This window comes from Chironomus tepperi, unplaced genomic scaffold, assembly GCF_022539635.2.
Source record: "Chironomus tepperi strain 1889 unplaced genomic scaffold, CSIRO-AGI_Ctep_v1 contig_298, whole genome shotgun sequence".
Lineage (NCBI taxonomy): Eukaryota > Metazoa > Arthropoda > Insecta > Diptera > Chironomidae > Chironomus > Chironomus tepperi.
The window spans coordinates 1,501,661-1,522,303 of NW_027226420.1; the positions used below are offsets into that span (position 1 = coordinate 1,501,661).

The window sequence follows — 20,643 nt, forward strand, 5'->3', positions numbered from 1 at the left end:
ATGATAAGTCAACACATTAAAACTTTGTTTAATGATCATTGAAGCTTAAGCAAATGACTTTATCTTTTTATTTCCCATCTACTTTATAGTACGTACTCATTGTGTGTCGCATGTAACATTTGCTAAATTAATACTTGAAAAAATTCATGCTGATGCTCATTGTTGCTATTCATATGCGAATGAGGAAGTGAGAATAAAATGACATTTCAAGTGGGTTATAAAGAGCACATTCAAGTCTTTAAGTACGGAATTATTTAGTTTAATCAACCTTCGTGCACCTTGTAATGCACATGCTGGTTTTGTGGATGTAGAAGAACAATTTTAATCAACCCTTAATTCCATTGTTTTGAATAATTCATGAGCAGGAAGATAAAGTTGGTAATCTTGTTAAAGTTTGTTATGTATTGGGATCAAGGTCATGTTCTTGCAGCAATTGGGGAACTTTTTGGCATTAGATGTAGAGTATCTAAGGTTTGGCACATTTAAGATCACGATTCTGGTTCCAGTTTCCAATATTTGTCAGTCTCAACTCCAATTTTTGAGGTTATTATCATTCCCGAATACCACAAGTCACTCAATCGATCCAAAATCCAGCTTCAGACTAGCCTGGCTCTAAATTCAGCTTAAATCCATCACCAAGTCAGTGTCACGCCTGTCTGGGACCAAATTTTTGATCGATTAACTGATTCATTCTATTTAGGTACCAGCAATTGACTACCAAAAATCATGTCCATCTTATGTTTCATTCAACAAATTATTATGCTTCATACTCAATTCTCAAAGCGTGCATGATATATCGGATGACCTTTTCGGTAATCGACCGATACTGTTAAACATTTGTCCTCAATTCACTTGATTTAGCTTTTTTTGATGGACATGTGAAGACATATTTTGATTCTCAATTCACATTGAAGCCTTTAAAGTAATTCCTGATTGCGATACATTCAAATTCTGTTGAAATGGCTGCTAAATGGTCAGAATTGTTGAAATCAAGTGACGTCTGTTGGCTAAGCGGATAATATAATTCAAATTATGTCCTGTTGCTTCCAAAGGACTAACAGGTTTGATTGCCTAGTGGTTGTCAATGCCAAGTAGGTGCCACTCGATTTCAACAGAACTGTCGCATCCCGAATAGCACAAGTTGGTTGATTGATCCAAAATCTGACACCAGAAAGACGTAGTCCCAGTTTTGAAACGACTAACCGACTTGTGCTATCAGAGTATGCCCTACATTCCAACATATTCCATTCCGGACAGCAAAATATCAACCGTAGCTGACTTTCTACAGCTTAAAATAAAATGACAAACAATTAACAGCCATCATAGCTTGCCATATTTTTCAAAGCTCATTATATTCCGTTGCCTGACTGTTTAAATATAACTTTTTTATGTAGCAACGACAAGTTTTCAATTTTTATTGAAATTAATTAAATTGACAACAAGGCTGGCTTTGCTCTGTTTATCAAATAAAAGTATGAAAAATTGTGGAAGTAGAGCAGCATAGAAAAAATATTACGAAATACATCACAGCACGTTTCTCATATTTTCATAAGAATAGAACTAGTATAGATGTGGTCAGACGTGACCGACGGAAGCGCATATATCCGCAAAGAATCAACAGACGGTGCAACATGGCGTAGGACGGTAAAGAAGGAATGCCAGTTAGATGTCAAAACTGAGAATTTGTGATACAGCCAGCAGAAGAGTCAGATGGAAGGCCTTTTGTAGCAACCTAGGCTCCAAGTCGGAGCATGGTTCCAGTCAACAGACGGACGTACAAAGTGCTGACAAAAGATGTAAGGAATATGCGCTAAAAATATGATTTGAGACTGTATGCATGTATATACATACACAAATATTCAACGGAATATCCAATGAAAAGCGATTTATAAAGTCATGGGAATTTGTATCCCGAATCGAGATTTCATTCACAGGAATTAAATCATTCAAGGCTGCTTCCTACAGTCGACACATCTGCATTAAATATTCATAAGATTGTGAGCTTACCATCCACCATAATGCTTATAATAGGCGAAAGCTCGTGAACATATTTTTCTTGTAAGATGCTTCTTCTTTTTCTATCTACTGTGGCCACCATAAACCTTAACGATAATCGCTTTTAGGGAGACGAAAGCGAGATAGACATGCAGAATGAAAAAAAAGTCTCTTTTTTTTTGGATATTCGTGACGAGAATTGAGACAGTACCAAAATTAATTCTATTTTTGAGGCTAATTTTGGTATATGAAGATGTAATTTTGATGGGTAGATACTGAAATGTCGTGGCTTCAATCGAAATTAAGTTAAATTTAAGGTTTGAGAATGGACTGACTGTTAATTTTGTTTTTGAGAGTTAGATATTGAATTGAGTTTTTGTCACTGCTGTTAAGAGCATTGCTGGTGGAATAAGTAAGATGCTTGGCTCAAATTTGGTATGGTAACTCGAAGGTCGTCGGTTCGAATCCCAGTCATTTTCAAATTTATCCTTTTTCGGAATATTAGAAAATTTGACTGCTTACTTACTTATTTCGCTGGCTGTACAGATCAGCTGCGACCCATGGCCTCCTTTGACTGTTTAATGTAGGACATTAAGACGTTATTAGGACACCGTACAACCCAATATTAAGGAATGAATCCGAAACTTGAAGTGTAGTGAGAGACAAAGGGTCAACAACAGCCATCATAACCTTAACCATAAACATAAAACCTGCTACAAAAATAGGAAATATACTCAATTCTCGTGGACAACTGTAGTCATGAATCAAAGTAATTCAATAAATTATCTGAAAATATGGCACAATGTGCGTGTTCACAAACTCATATTATATAAACTTACTCAAACACGAAGTCTTTAGTCTTTCAGCCATAGCTTAATAAATAGAAAAGTTCCGACTATTTAAGATAGCCATTTCGGGGGAATTATTTAGATTACACAAATGCCAAATTTCTTTTTTTTATTCTTAGACCGTATTGTTTATAAATAGATATCAGCATTCTTCTGTAGATTAAATGCATGGTATTGGCTATTTAATATAATTAAAATATACGCAGTTCATAAATGAAATCCAGCATTTTTAAAGGATGATAAGCAAGGTTGAATTAACTCTGAATAGCAGTAATCGGTCAATCCAGTGATGGGCAGCCTGTATGCTCTTATGATTTTTTGTAAATGCTATGAAACGCATGTCATGTGCGGTGTCGGTAGTGGCTTATCACTTTGGCGTGTAGAGGCAAACAAAAGGTTCCAGCACAAGGTTGGCTGATCAAAAATTTTTCCCAAAATCATGTTGGTTTGGCAGGTAGGATAACTCTGCCTACCTTGACGGGGTAAGATAGGATATCCCTGGCTATCTGGGTAAGGTAAGTTAGGATAATCCAGCCTTCCTGGGTATGGTAAGGGAGGATAACCCTGCCTACATTTGTAGACTAAGCAGGTTAAGAAACAGAATCATGGTTGGTAGGACTACACTGAAGTCGGAGTCTTGCAAACTGTGTATCCTGCAATTTGGATTGATTAACCAATTTTACATGACGTACTCACTATGACACTGCTATATCTCCATGATAACAACAAGACTTGAAGGTGCCCTAACTGTAGCTTGCCAGCTATTTGTGGCACATTTTCAAAACGACAATTCAAATTGACCGCATCGTGCCATTCAGGATCTACAAAAGCCTCCACCGACAACATTTTCAAACTACCCCAAAGTCTAAGAAATTTCAATCATCATCATCATCATCGACAGCACACTTAAGAATAAGAAGCTTTTTTAAATTAATTCACTAATGACAGATTTTGTCAATTAGACATAACGCGATTCTCTCATTTTCATTAAATTAAAAATGACAGAATGAAAATAAACTGATTCCATCATGTCAAATTGGATTGTTTTCAATGAACTAGCAAGGAAATGGAATGGAATTGTGAATTGTTCTGTCGAATTAATCTCATTTGAAGATTGGATGTGCTTTAAATAGTTCCACGTGTCAATTTGCAGAGAATCGTCAATAAAGCCTTCAAAACTTTAAGCTTCCTCAGAAATCATATCCATTCAAGTGCTTAATACAGAATTAAAGCATTAAAATTCCAAATAATTTAATCAGATCAAGTCATTGATTTGGAAATCCAAAAAAAAAGGAGTTTTACAATTGAGTAATGTGATGTTAGGCACATCGATGAGCGACTAAATGTAGTGGAACTACAAACATTGCGCATCAACACTTTCTCGTATCTGCATAAATAAAGCCTAAATTTAATCAGCACTTTGTTTCAGCATTTGGCCTGTTTGTATGATTTGGTTATCTTATCTGCAGCAACACGATAAAGATTTGATGAAAATGCTTGCAATATTGATGCCTTTTAACCAACTCTTTTGATGTCAAAATCCACCTTTTTCATGTCAAAATAAAATTCGGACTAAAAATTGATAAGTTGATGTCACTTTTGCCTTAAAATTGAATATCCGATGATATAAAATTGATTGAAATTTCGAGTATATAAATCCGACGACCATAAACAATCTGTAGCTATAAAACAATTCATCAATTTATTCTTTTTCACATGTGTGGATGCCACTGAGCATGGAAATAATCCATCAATCTTTTCGTGCATTTGTTTTTACATATTTTGACATATTAGACGAAATGGAGATACATTTAGATATGGAAGTTTAGCGATACGTCGAGTATGTTTTGGTATATTTTTAGGGATGATTATCAATGGGATTAGAAGTAGCGTAGTCACCTCCAAATGTATACTTAACTCTCCCCACAGTGCAAATTTTGGGCACGGGATATTTCGAAATTGATGTTTTTGAGGTTAGGTCTCTTAGTTTCCACTAGGATATCTCAAATTCATGTCAACTGTGCTGTGAACAATATCCAAATTCTTGCCATATTCAGAGATCTGCTTCTTATAGCAATCGAACCCGCAACTTCTCAAAACATGCTGTTAGAAGTATCTGGGCTGTTGCTAGGTCACTAGGCAGCGCAAGCCCGTGTCGCACTGACAAACTAGCGTGTATATGACAAGATACCCCATGGATAACCTGTTCCTAGGCAACGTGTCCGAGATTGACCTTGAAACTGATCCCAGGTGTCCTTTAATGAACCTCAGAATCCTAACCCCACAAATCCCTCTTATTTGTCATCTCCACCTGTTCCACATATCTGCAACATAATTGTATCATAAAAATTTGTTGCCTGACATGTTATCCATTCAAATTCAGCTAATGTTAAGTACATGATACTTATAAATCCAATTTAAAAATGTAATTTAAGTGGAAAAAATCATCATCGTAAATGCAAGAATTAAAAGAAGAAGTTCTTATGGTTTTTATGTTAATAAGATTTCCAAAAAGATCTTTAAATAACGATTTTTAATGTTCAACAGACGCAGCTTGTGCAGACGATAAGAGGGCAATGAGTGAAATTTTCGAGCAGTGGTGGACAACCTGTGAGCCGTGGCATACTGGTGAGAAAGGTAACGTCATGAACAGCATGCCGTGTCATGGCTTACCATCAAGGTGTGCAATGACACAAAGCAGGTTGTGCGCCACTGGCTTAGAAATTGCAAGGATTGAGGCTACTTTGGAAGAATGCTTTGTAATTTCTCGGAATTACGCGTAAGATAGTAGAATCAAGATGATTCAGCTTCAGTGATTGAATGAACTTAACGAGTATGTAGGTGGAAAATTGATGTTCATGACAGCATTAATGACCTCTAAAGACGAGACAATGATGCAAAAGTGCTGGAAATTATAAAATGTCAGAAATTATCTGCTGACCTGCCAATTCGCCTGTCAATTTGCCTCCAGATTCTCTCAATTCGCCTCAACTTTCTCTCAATTTGCCTCAATTTTCTCTCAATTCGCCTAAATTAACTCTCAATTTGCTTCAAATTTCTCTCAATTCGCCTCAAATTTCTCTCAATTTGCCTCAACTTTCTCTCAATTTGCCTCAAGATTCTCTCAATTCGCCTAAATTACCTCTCAATTTACTTCAAATTTCTCTCAATTTGCCTCAACTTTCTCTCAATTTGCCTCAAGATTCTCTCGATTCGCCTCAACTTTTCTCAATTTGCCTTAAGATTCTCTCAATTTAAACTAGCAGAAGTTATCTAAAGACAGATTCAGCTTTCGACGAGCTCTAAATGTGGCAATGGGACCTCGCATACCTTCGCCAAGTAAGTGTGGACAAGACGTAGGCATTAAATTCATTAAAAATAAGAATCGCTAATTCAGATTGGAATCAGAAACTTTAACATGTAAGCAAATAATTTTTATTGCTTTTTCTCATCATCTTATCTTATTTTCATAACATTCCTTGCCTTTATACTCAACACAATATTATTATTGTTATTATTGCTATTGTTGACGTTAGCTTTATCGCGAGATTCATGCTTCGCAAAAATTTAATTAAGTGAAATAGTGAAAATGCGGAGGGAAAAGGAAAAAGCATGTTGAGATACTTCCCATAATACTCAAAAGATTGCCATGTGCACGAGCAAAGTGAAAAAATAAACAATAAGAGCAATAATATAATGGATTTTACGAAAGTCATCATCAACGTCTAGCAGATCTCATTTTATGTATGAAAATTTATGTTAATTAATGTCATACTGATGAGAGAGAAAAAAAAATGTATGATGGAATTAAATGAAAATGCAGCAGTAGAGCATTCTTATCGGTTTGGTATTCATTGCAGTTGATGAAGACAAAAGGAGAGTTGGAATGTGGGCAAGGGATGGGAATTGAATATTAAGTTAGTTCTGTTGAATTTGAGTCTTTATTTGCATGTAAATTTGCCTAGATTCTATTGAATTTCAATATGCTCCTCTCAGTAATTCGTACTTGTCTCTGAATTATCTGAATTTGCTTCTTAATTCCCTCAAGTTTCTCCCAATTCGCCTCAAGTTTCTCCTAATTTGCCTTAAGATTTTCTCAAGTTATTCTCAAATTTTCTCCCGATTCGTCTAAACGTTCTCCCAATTCGCCTAAACGTTCTCTCAATTTGCTTCAAATTTCTCTGAATTTGCCTTAAGTTTCTTTCAATTTGCCTCATGTTTCTCTCAATTTGTCTCAAATTTCTCTCTATTTGCCCTAAGTTTCGCTCAATTTGCCTCAACTTTCTCTCAATTTGTCTCAAGTTTCTCTCAATTTGCCTTAAGTTTCTTTAAATTTGCCTCAAGTTTCTCTCAATTTTCATCAAGTTTCTCTTAATTCGCCTCAAATTTCTCTCAATTTGCCTTAAGTTTCTTTTAATTTGCCTCAAGTTTCTCCCAATTTATCTCAAGTTTCTCTCAATTTTCCACTGATTTTTAAGCAAATTACTTGAATCCTAAATTCACACGCCTTGGACTAAAATACAAATTTCTGTCGCTTACACCATGGCACGTACAATAAGTACACATGACAAGATATTCATAAAAAAAAAAAAAATAAATATTTTCTCCACAACAGAACAAAACAGAATTTCCGCTAGTTCCTTTTCCATGTCACCGTCAGCTAAAGTGTTAAACTAGTTTTACTTTTCCATGCAAAAATACATAAAAAAAAAGTTTGAACTTAATTGCTAATTTTTTTTTTTGTGCTCAAAACTTTTCATTTTATCACCGGAGCTATTCATTTAGTCAACTTTTTTATGTGCTTTTGAGAGACGAAATATAAAAAAAAAAGTTTTTAGAAGTGTAAAAAAAGTTTGTGCATTTCCCTTTTTTTTTTTTTGTTCCTTTACATAATGACGGGACTCTTTAGTGCTGCACATAATGAAGAGCAATTAAAAAAGGAAAAAAAGTTCAGCAACTTGAAGATACTTAATAAGTTCATAAATGCTAATTATCGAAAACAGAGTCTTCAAATCGTAAAAAAATAAAAGAGAAATTTTGAGGCAAGTTGAGAGAAACTTAGAGCGAATTGGGAAAATGTTGAGGCGAATTGGCAGAAACTTGAGGCGAATTGGAATAAAGTTGAAGAAAATTCAGGGAAACTTGAGTCGAATTGAGAGAAGGTTGAATGAAATTTGAGGCGAATTAGGAAAAACTTGAGGCGAATTGGGAAAAACTTGAGGCAAATTGGGATAATTTTCTGGCGAATTGGCAGACTTTTGTGGTGAATTGGCAGGAACGAAAGACAAATTGGCAGAAACTTGAGGCGAATTAGGAGAATTTTAAAGCAAATTGAGAGAAACTTGAGGCGAATTGGGAAAATTTTGAGGCGAATTGGGAGAATTTTGAGACAAATCGAAAAAAATTTAAATAAACTTGATGGTGAAATTGTCTGCATTGCTACAAAATTTTTATAGTCAATTTATAGCTTTATATTTTCACAATCCACACGCCATTATTCAACACATCACGCAATACAGTCACCATTTATCATAATAAATAATGTCGATGATATAAAAAAAATATGTAATACATCTAAAATATTTATGAATATTCTTAAATTAAAGTATAAATCTTGATAGCAGATAAGTAACATACATGAAAATACAATGACGATGTGAATTGTAATGGATTGTTAATGGCATTTTGATCAAATTCTCACGATAACTGGATTTCACTGCGTATATTGAGCTTCATAATCGATATCAAACGGCATTTTCATGTAAAGTACGTATATTGGTTGAATATAACATGCGGAATTATAAGGAATTGATAAGATCGTGTTGCTGTATTAATGTTTGAGGATTTAGGAAGTGGATTTACAGAAATTTGTATCTAAATTGAGTGCTTTGCATTAATTTCCGTTAAAAATTAAAAAAAAATTCGTTGTAAATTCATAAAGTAAAAGTTCGTTAAAATTCAAATCTCAAAAGTTCGTTAAAATTCAAATTTGAAAATTCCGTTATAATTTCCGCATAAAATGTGGAAAATAATAAAATGATGGAAAAACTCCCATAAATTAACACATCAAATTGATCTTAAATAATCCCATCCAGTTCAATAAAGTTTTTTTCCTTGGAAGATTATCGTTTACGGTCAATATGGCAGTTGAGGATTTTCATACGAACAAAAAAAAAAAAAGAAGAAAACTTTTACTCTCTATAACAAATAAGTAACTATAGATATGCGTTTGTATGGTTATTTAGAGTTAATATAAAATATTAAAGTATTATCAGACGGTAAGCAATAGTGTGCTTGCTCAATGAATGGATTTATATTGGATATCAACAAATGTAGCATGAAAGAGACGAAGAAACATTTATGTCGCAATTAAATAGCACGTTTTCGGAATTTAGTAAATTGTTCGAAAAAAAAAAATAATCAATAAATTGTCCTTTAAGTCTTGAATAAACTCTATAAACATTCTATCGTGATAATGGAATATAAGTTAGAGGGTAAGCAATGAATGTGACAATTGAGACACATTTTATTGCAGCTGTACATAGAATTTTCAAAAAATGTCAATTTAGTGGACTGAGGCTATTAATGTTGTAGTTGTTCAAGGCTAATATAGTGCGTTAGTTACTCGTGTTGTTTGAATGTGAACAAACAATGAGTTAATAATGAATTTTTGAAAAAATAACGGTCAAAAAATATTTGAAAAAATAACTGTCAAAAAATATTTGAAAAATTAACGTTCGAAAAATATTTAAAAAAATAACGGTCAAAAAAAATTAAAAAGACAGCCTTAAATATTTGAAAAAATAATGGTTATAAAATATTTAAAAATATTTAAAACGGTCAAAAAATATTTGAAAAAATAACTGTCAAAAAATATTTGAAAAATTAACGGTCGAAAAATATTTGAAAAAAATAACGGTCAAAAAAAATTGAAAAGACGGCCATAAAATATTTGAAAAAATAATGGTCATAAAATATTTAAAAATATTTAAAACGGTCAAATAATATTTGAAAAAATAACGGTCAAAAAATATTTGAAAAATGTTAAAAACAGCCAAATCACATTATCAAAGTTTCTCACCGTCTACAAACTCTGAAACACAAATTGAATTTCCATTGCCATCAAACCCCTCCCGAAGAACATCCATAAAAATTCTCAGAAATATTCATCAACATAATTTAACGAATTTTACGGGTCCCTTCATTTTCATCAACCCAGAATGTCAATGAAACTCATGAATGAATTCGATTTTCATTCTTCTTATATCCAATTTTTAAATTCAGTTCTATTTATCGAACGCAGTTTATCGATCTTTAATATTTAATCTCAATGTATTACGTGGAATATTTTGATTATTTTTTTTTTTTTTGTTAGCTTCCCTCTTGTCTGGGTATGTGTTGAGCCTTTAAGGCTTACATTTCATTAACCGAATTTCGTGAATATCACATTTAAAGCCATGGATGTAATAAAAAATTTACCACCCACAAAAAAAATCGGATGATGGTAAACTCAATTATTGGATGGGAGGATCATATGGAAATTACTGTTGCCGCATAATTCATGAAAATGCAAACTGGAATTAAGGATGATTTTTTATGACTGATTTTAGATTGTCGGGGTTGAATGAACTGGATGTTATGGTGAGAATTGGAATTAGGGGTGGTTTACCGGGGGTGATATGACTTAAGGGGTCATGTATGGGTATGGGTACCAGGATGCCTGATTGCTCTATCAATAGTTTTGATAACCAGACGCAGCCCTAGAAGTTGCGTGCTTTAGGAGCGTATTCAGAAATTCACCAAACCTCAAGCCCTAGTCCCCCCTTCTAAATACACCCCTGTCATCCTTACCACAACCAAAATTCTCAATCAGACTGACAGACCAACATGCCATAGCATTTACCTTGAATCTTTCCTCATTCCCTCATTACTATCCCTCCAAAAAGCAGAACTTATGAGACTCAAAACACGTACGAAGAACGAAAAACACAAAAAAAAAACTTGAAATGCAAACATTTCCGTATAAACTTACTGACTTGACCAGGTGTCTCAGCATGGCTGATGACTGAACGATTTATATACATACACGTACAAACACATCAACCGTGATTCAATAAAGTTGTCCAAAATGGAAGAAGTGAATGAAACAAAAGAAGTGGAAGTAGACAATATCATGCTATATGGCAGTGATGGTAAACGTGTTGGCTGCGGTACGTAAGCAGCGTTGCAAAGCAGGCACCTGTACATGCCTGTAGTACGATTTTGTAAGAAGTATGGTTTTCTTTCATTATTAAGAAATTGTATGGTTTTGGTCGACGTCTGTCACAGACTTGGTAAACGGTTCAATTCACATCCTGTGACAAACTTCGACCAAAACCGCACACGGTATACGGTTCATTTTCCATCCTGTGACAGACCTCGACCAAAACCGTACACGATATACGGTTCATTTCACATTCTGTGACCAAAAACCGTACTCAGTATACGGTTCATTTCACATTCTGTGACAGACGTCGATCGAAACCGTACACGGTATACGGTTCATTTCACATTCTGTGACAGGCGTCAACCAAAAACCGTACTCAGTATACGGTTCATTTCACATCCTGTGACAGACGTCGGCCAAAACCGTACACGTTATATGGTTTATTTGCAGACAAGTTGTCCACCACAGCAATATAGTCTTAACCGCATGCCGAGTACGGTTTCGGTCGAGGTATACCACCAAAATGTGCCATGAAATACAAAAGGTCGTCCACAACTGCCATATAGTAATGGAAAAAAATGTTTTAATTCAACTCATTCCACCATCTTTTCTTTCACTAATGATTATATTTTCATTCATTTCCTTTCATTGTTACCTGCCGCATACCGGCAATAATGGAAGGTTTATTTAGCAATTTTCAGAACAAAAAAAGCATATAGCATATAGCATATAGACATCTAACACGTAAAATCTTTTTACTTATATATAAATTCTTTTCACTGTTGCTGTTCCATAAGTGGGGTTGTGTATGTGTCATTAAGTTTAATTTACTTAACCTACTAAAAGCATATAAAAACGGCTTATGCAGTAAAAGGAAGAAAATGTTCTGAAAGGCTTATTTGTGGAATATAAGGAAATTAGATTTTATTGGGAGTCTATTGGGTGGGATAAATGATGAGGAATATTGATATTCTGTGAGTATCTTTTTTAGTAGGTGGAAGGATTCTTTGGTAAAGGTTTTGAATTGAAATGGCTTTTTGGAGGAAGTTATTTTGTGGATTTACGTTAAGATGATATTCAATTTTACTCAAATGTTGCTTAAACTTAGTAGTTGCTTAGTGTTAAGTATGAATTTAATATAAAAAAAAAGAAAATACACAATTTGACTCAATAATTGTTCAATTTTTAGTAAAAGTTGCTCACTTTCATTTAAGTTGCTCAGTTTAACTTATTTTTGAACACAATTGCTTAGTTCTGATTACTGTTGCTCAATCCAACTTAAGACATTAGATTAGTTTTGAACAAAGTTGCTTAGATTTTTTTAGTGTTGCTCAATTTAACCTAGTTTTGAACAGAATTTATTAGTGTTGCTCAAAGTTGCTCAGTTTAACCTAATTGAAACTTAGTTTTGAGGTTACAGTTGCTTAATTTAGCTTAAAATTAATAAAAACTGCTGAATTTTAATCAAATGTAAAAAGAAAACTGCTCAATTTATAAACTATAGTCCCTAGTATTTGAGCAAGAGATGCTAACTTTTACTCAAGTTGCTTAAGTTTTACCTAAATTTGCTCAAAATTTATTTTTTTACTCAGAATAACAAGTTTGTTAGAAAATTGCTCACTTATGCTAAAAAGTTGCTCTTTTTTGGAAAAAAAGTTGCTTAGTTTTGCCTAAATTTGCACAAAATTTATCAATTTTTTTTTAAAAAGTTGCTCACTTTTGCTAGGAGTTGCTCACTTTTGAGCAACTTTGCTTAGTTTTCCTTAAATTTATTCAAATTTTATCAGTTTATTAGAATGTTGCCCACTTTTGCTAGGAGTTGCTCAGTTTTGAGCTAAGCAACGTTGCTTATTTTTCCTTAAATTTGCTCAAAAATTGCTAAAATTTACCCTAACATTCTGCACATCCCTCAAAATTACCCATTATCATCAATTACTCAATTTCCCCAAAAACAAAAAAAATTCCATTAGCTGCCAAAACAACTTAGTCAACCAATTTTCCAATATTTTTCATATCCACAGCCTTAAAACGCAACACAAATTAGTTTAATTCAAAATAAACTCAATCATCGCATTATAATCGTGTAACATAACAAGCATAAATTCTGTTGTATGACAAAAAAAGCATGTAAAGTAATTTTACTATGGCAACTTCTTGTTCAACTCACATTAATGGCATTCTAGATACATAGATGGTTTTACAGCATATGAAATATCATGTAATTTACTTTTTTTTTAATAAAACTTTTCATTTCATTTCATAAAAATTGAATAAAATTATAATGATGACAAAAAAATGATATCAGACTGAGCTTAGTTCCATACATTAATATTATTTCGTCGTAACTAGTGCTTTTATATTCATCATGTATATTTGTCTAGTTTGCTTTTTTTTCTTCTTGTTCCTTTTATTTGATTTATTCATAGAAAAAAATAAAAAAGTTCGAGCAGCTTTATTCTATTCTGTTAGCTTGTTTCTGTTGTGAAATATTCATAATTATTTTGACATGTTGGTTTTTTGTGCTATCGGGTATGTCAGACTTTAGCTATGATATTGTCTGATTGAATATCTTCTTATTTCTGATTATTCAGAAGCTTTGTTGGGATTTTGTTCCATAATAGTTGAAGGAATGTCTTTTTATCTCCATGCTTTCTTCTGGTGCCCCGGGGTAAATTTGAAGAAATCATCTCCAAGCTTTCTCTTGGTGACCCGGGGTAAATTTGAAGAAATCATCCTCATGCTTCTCTTGGTGCCCCGGGGTAGATTTGAAAAAATCATCCCCATGCTTTCTCTTGGTGCCCCGGGGTAAATTTGATAAAATCATCCCCATGCTTTCTCTTAGTGCCCCGGGGTAAATTTGAAGAAATCAACCCCATGCTTTTTCTTGGTGCCCCGGGGTAAATGTGAAGAAATCATCCTCATGCTTTCTCTTGGTGCCCCGGGGTAAATTTGAAGAAATCATTCCCATGCTTTCTCTAGACGCACCATTTGAAGAAATCATCTCCAAGCTTTCTCTTGGTGACCCGGGGTAAATTTGAAGAAATCATCCTCATGCTTCTCTTGGTGCCCCGGGGTAGATTTGAAAAAATCATCCCCATGCTTTCTCTTGGTGCCCCGGGGTAAATTTGATAAAATCATCCCCATGCTTTCTCTTAGTGCCCCGGGGTAAATTTGAAGAAATCATCCCCATGCTTTCTCTAGACGCACCAGGGCAACCTCGGGAAAAATAGGAGTGTGTAGGAGGAAGAATGGCCTTATTATCTCCTCAAAATTCGCCTATTGCACCCCAAACCAAAAATTCATCTCCCAGCTACCCAAAAACTTTTTAAAACTCAAACATTCAACATGCGAATATAATAGTATATATTCATTACAAAAGTACAAAAAGGAATTTCGCATATGATTAAATATTTACTCAGCATATAGACATAAATGCCAGATCTATTCAATTTTAACATCCCTTATGTGTACACTAGAAATTATTTTTCATTCTAATTTACTCACCGTGATGTGGATGTTGTATTTATTTCAGGCCATGACATTCGTCGCTTACAAAATGCTAGTGCTGGTTTATCAATCGGTGCCGGTGCTGCAGCCTGTACAGGTGAGAGTCTCTGTTGTCGAAAAGATCCTTGTCGTGCTGGAATCATTGATTCTGTCGTCAATACACGAGCCGATGATCTACGTAGACTTGTTGGAATTTGTCCAGCACTTGCTGATGGTGATGGCAGCTTTTAGGTTTTAGATTTTTATGTACGGGAATCGCATACGTAATTTTATTTTCATGTAGATGATGAGAAACATGGAAGAGAAAAATGAAAATGATAAATTGACATGAAATAAGATGTGGCACTCTTGAGACAGAGGCTTGGTGAAAATCTTTCAATCAGTTACCACTTTGGGAAATCCTGTAAGTATAACAAAAAGAAGACATTTATTTTACTACATAAATTTTCATTTTTTTTTTTCTTGAATAATCAGCACCATTCACAATGAAAAATGAAGAAGGAATGGAATAAGAAATGAAGGAGATGATGTTTCATGGAATTTTTATATTGTTGATAGTCTGCTGTAGACGAACTGTATGAGAATGGATTGAAAACTTTATGATAAAAAATATCAAAAAGTTTCAGATTGGATGGAATTAAGGAATACATGGCTGTGGGGAAAAGTTTATAGATAGCGGTTGATGAATCTGGTGATTCTTAACATTTTTTTGAGTCATAAATTGGGGGTTTGGAGTAAGAGTCGTGGATTTATGAAATTAAGTGACTGAGTTAAACAAATTACTGAATTTTGGTTATTTAGATCATTGGTGGGTAACCTGTGTGCCTCGTTACACTAGTGTGTAGCCAAAAATGACTGAAAATGCCACGAATCGTTTGTCATAGCAGTTAATGTCGAGGCTTGCCATCAAGGTATGTGTGCCGAGAAAAATAAAAGGTTGTCCACCACTGATTTAGATTGAAGACCTGTCAAATGGTATAGGTCATCTGGTTCCGTTGACACTGAGTAAGTGACAACCACCCTTAATGGTTTAACCGATTTTTGAAAAACAATAAGTAGCTTCTTATGCACCTGACTTCACCAAATGGAAAATGGGAAAGGTTGGGTTGATGGAACTTCAGATTCAAATTTTATTCACTTCCAAATTTAAGTTTACATCTTATTTCACAAAAGAAATGCCAAATCGTTGTACTTAATATTATTTACAACAGTGTGCTGCAGCACATTGGTTGACTAACATTACTTTAGTGCCTTATATTTGGTAACTCCAAAATCAACACTAGATGAACATCAAAACAATTAAATCCTACTTTCTGCGTTGTGAGGCTTGACTTGAATCATTCTACGTCTTATTGTTTTCTGAGATACTGGCTGTCTAAACTTCATCAAAGTAAAAAACGCACGATTTACTGATTCTCGTCCTTTGATTGTCTCTTTTGTTGTATCCATAGACAATATTTGATCCATGACTTTTAGATCTTTATCTTTTCGTGCCTTAATATGTCTATCGACTTTAACGTTCTTGCTGTAGACATACTTTTGCATCCATTTGTTTAAATTCAGCTCTTTCTTCAGCTTTAGATGTTGGACTTGGGTACTCATCATTTTCATTTGATTCTGGCATGTTACTGTCCATTTACAGCTAATATTTTCAAAAATAAAGACAGAAAATGCTACGACACATCCAAAAGACAATACCGTAAGTGGTATACTCATTCCACTAAACTCAATCGTATCAAAGGCAGTAACTGCTTTATGATCAGGTGTTACAAGATTATTAAGTGATTCTTCATAAGCTTGTCTATGCCAAAACTTATAGATTCCTGACTCCTGTAAACTTTCGACTAATTTTATGAATTCGTCAATAAAAAAGAATCCCTTTCGTATTGTGTACCGATGATAAGTCTCAGTCAAAATAATCTTGTCAAATATCCGGCGATTATCAAATAAATTTCTGGATGATTCTAAGAATGTATCAGCATATTGACAATAAACAGAATACACAAAATCTCTATCAAAGTTATTTGGAACTTGAAGTGTAAGGGAAAGAGTTAAATCAACTTTATTGATGACCAGATCGTCTGGGATGATTGGCAGCGATTCGTCCGAAATGAGTTTACTGTCGGGATAAGTATAGAATTTTGTTCCTGTATCTATCAGCTCCTGTACATTTTCTGCTGATCTTAGTGTTGTGTCCGTAAGCATAAGAGTCAAGAAAATGGACTCATAGAAGGACACAAGTATGAATGATCCAAAGATGTAAGTATAAAGCAGAAAACTCTCATGGATGGTTATGTCCTCAATTCCAGATGCACCAAAGTTAAGTGCCAAGTCATAAACTGCCACAATTATCGATGACAATGATCTTTGGCTACTTGTGACAATTGAGATGACTTTCCAGCATATGATGACTAAGACAGTAGATGTTAATACCAATATTAAGGATGTCTTATCGAGTGGCAATTCAAAATTTTCATATGAAGACACAATTATATTTCGTGGAACAAGCAAGCACATCCCATCAATTTGATTTGTCCATGCCATTTTGAATTTTTGGCTATGATAATATAATCTTGAATAAAGGCAAATGTCACCGACATATTCCATCATACCGTATATTTCAGACATTGATGGTGAATATGTTGGATCATTTAATACTCTGTAATAAAAGCCAATTTGCTTGTTAAATTCTTGAACTAACTTCCCATCAGGTCCCAATATAACTCCACTTTTAAAGTATGATATTGGATATGAGTTGTAAAATATTAAGTTATATGACGGAATCTGATCAACACGAATAATTTCTCTGATTTTTTGATACCTGCTGACATTAGTTAGTTGTAGACCTAAGCTTGAATCCATTCCAGTGCCGGATACCTTAATTCGATTCATTTGATATTCTTGATTCTTTTGCATGACAATATAGTAAGCATTGTAGTATCGTGTCTTTAATAATGATGTCCATACTGATATAAGCATTTCTGGTTCCTTCATTATAACAAAGAACTTGATACTTTGATCTTTAAATACTATTCTAAAATACGCTTCAATCATCCTATTATAGTCAAAGTATCTATTTTCCAGTATAAGGAACACAAAATTTCCTATTATATTGCTATATCCAGATGTAGCTGTTAACTGTCGCATAGATAGTCTCTCATGTGCATATTTGCTAAGCATCAGCTCAAATCCTTCATGATCAAAATCCTGCAACTTTTCACCCATTAAATATATGACGACATCAATCCTCCCTAATGCAGCGTCATCACTGTTCAACATCATTTTCACTAGATGTTCACATAAGTCAGCCCATTCGGCTGTTTGATCTTCAGGAATTGGAATCTTACTAATTATCTCAGTGCTAGGCACCGTGTCTGAATATTGCAACATCAGCAGTGCATAGAGCACATTTAAAGCCAACAAAATTTTCAAATCCATGTCTTGTCTCTTTAAATTCCTGACTGTATTTGATTCAAAGAACTAAAACTGATGGAGCAAATTGAACTAGATTTCATTGGACTCAATGGAACTCGATGGAATTACTTGTTTGCATACAATGTGCAATTAAAGGGATAATTTTACAATTGTCAATTGAATATAGCTTTTGATATTATCGAACAGCTTAATAATTGCATTGAAGTTACTAGAAGTATATTATCGGAACTCGAATCAATATTGAAGTGATCAAATCTACAATTTATAACAGAATTCGAATTTTTTATGGAACCTTAAGTTGATTTCTGTATACTAGTTGATTTCGGAACTAGCCGGTTACCATCTCTTGAGGTAGACCAAAAAGCTCATGGGATTACTGTGTGAACAACAATGCAAAAGTGCAGGGAATTAGAAACTGGCAGATGTAATCTAAAGACAGATCCAACTTCCGACGAACTCTAAGTGCAGCAATGGGCTCTAGTTTGCCTTCGCACAAGTAAGTAAGTAAGTAAGTAAGCCTTACCATCGCTAGCTTGATGCTGGGGATTTGATCAGCAGTTAGACTTCAGTTTCCTCAATTCCCCCTACTTCCTGCACTAGAAGGCTTAATTTTCTTTACAAATTTAAAGAAGCCTAGTAATTTAAAGAATTTTGGAATTGAGATCCCCTCTCCTTTTGACTACACGTCTTCATATAGATCAGTGGTGGACAACCTGTGTTGCGGCAGACTAAAGTGCTTCCAAAATTTTTTGGAAATACCAAAAACCGTATGCCATTTGATATTTTAGTCGAAGCTTATCACCAAGGAGTGCCGCAAGAAACAAAAGTTTGCCTACCACTGATTTAGATGTAAAAGATTCGCGGAATCACGAAGCAATTAAAACAAAGCACAAAAAAGAAAATGTTTCTTATGTTATACAAGCTTAATTTTTGTTAATTAAAATTTGATCCACGTAGTAATTCTTTTCTTGGAAATATGTACATGCGTGGCAGGTAAAAAGAAGAAATATAAAATGTTTTAAGGCATTCAGTTTTTTTATTCACTTCTAAATTTAAAATTACATCTTTTTTTGACAACAGAAGTAATGTGAGCAGAGTTATTACATTCTACTATAGGCAACATCCTAGCACAACAGATCCTTAAGAGGCAAAGAGTATGCTTTAATGTCACAGAAATACCACTACGGTACCTAAAAGCGGTCTCTTTGACTATTAGGGGATATTACCTTTGCCTAGGCAATTCTAGAGCTAGGAATGACAAAGCTATCTAAATAAAGTAGTCGACCTCTGTCGGACCTAGGCAATTTCTAAAGATTGGAAGATATGCTTCCTTGTCCTCAAGTCTAAATGATGCCTAGGTAAAGACAAATGATATGAGCGTATCAGGAAGTTGTTTGATAGGACGTAGGGGTTGGATTTTTCCAATAAGAAAGGGACTTGACACACTTCACCCCACCCTGAATACGCCTCTGCCATCATACAATTAGACAGCTATGTGACAACTCCGAATGCTGGTGCAGTGTTGAGCTTACAGTACTTGGATCAGTGTGCTTGATCAAACGGGTTAGCCAATACTACGTTAATACATTATGATTGGTTATAACCTACATGCTGCATGCTTTTTGACAATTATCAAAAAAATATTACATGTAATGTGCATGTCAACATCAAAACCAACACTACATGTACATCAACTCATTTAAATCCTATTTTCTGCGTTGTAAGGCTTGACTCGAGTAGTTCTATGTCTTATTGTTCTCTTTGTTACTGGCTTCTTAAACTTCCTCCAAATGAAAAACGAACGATTCATTGATTCTCGCAATCTAATTGCCTCCGACGATGTATCCATAGACAAAAGTTGATCCATTGCTTTTAAATCTTTGTCCTTTCGTGTCAAGATGTGTCTATCGACTCTATGATTAGATGTGTAGACATACTTTTGCATCCATTTGTTTAAATTCAACTTTTTCTTCAGCTTTAAATGTTGGACTCGATTACTCATCATTTTCATTCGATACTGGTATAATCCCTTCCATCTAGAACCAATACCTTCAAAAACAAAGACCGCGAATGCTGCGATACATCCAAAAGACAATACTGTAAGTGGTATACTCATTCCACTAAACTCTATTATGTCAAATACGCTAACTTCCTTATGATCCTTATGAGTTAATAAGTTTTTAATTGTCTCGTCGTATCCTTGCTTATGCCAAAACTTATAGATTCCTGACTCTTGCAAACTTTCGACTAATTTGATGAATTCGTCTAAGAAGAAGAATCCCTTCCGTACTGTATAGCGATGATATATTTCCGTTAAGATCAACTTGTCAAATATCCTGCGATTATCATATAAATTTCTTGGTGATTCTAAGAATGTGTCCGCATATTGGCAATAGACAATATAGACCAGATTCCTATCAAAGTTATTCGGAACTTGAAGTGTAAGAGTCACCATTAAGTCGACTTTGTTGATGATGAGATTGTCTGGGATGATTGGCAGGTATTCGTCCAATATAGGATCTGTGTCTGGATATGTATAGAATTTTGATCCTGTATCTATCAACTCTTGAATATTTTCAGCTGATCTTAGTGTCGTTTGTGTTAGCATAAGAGTCAAGAAAATGGACTCATAGAAGGATACAAGTATGAATG

General features: G+C 34.3%; 1 protein-coding gene across 3 annotated transcripts in view; it reads right to left on the bottom strand.

Annotated features, from left to right (window-relative positions):
* unc-13-4A (BAI1 associated protein 3) overlaps positions 1–20,643 on the bottom strand; it is an 82,789-nt gene that overhangs the window by 29,776 nt on the left and 32,370 nt on the right. For all 3 annotated transcript variants that reach the window (XM_070642768.1, XM_070642766.1, XM_070642767.1), the window contains 2 exons: positions 14,944–14,957; positions 14,554–14,780 (listed from right to left, as the gene is read on the bottom strand). In XM_070642768.1, the coding sequence (XP_070498869.1) occupies positions 14,554–14,699 (146 nt within the window). In that variant the 5' untranslated portion in view covers positions 14,700–14,780; positions 14,944–14,957. The remainder of the gene's footprint in view (positions 1–14,553; positions 14,781–14,943; positions 14,958–20,643) is intronic.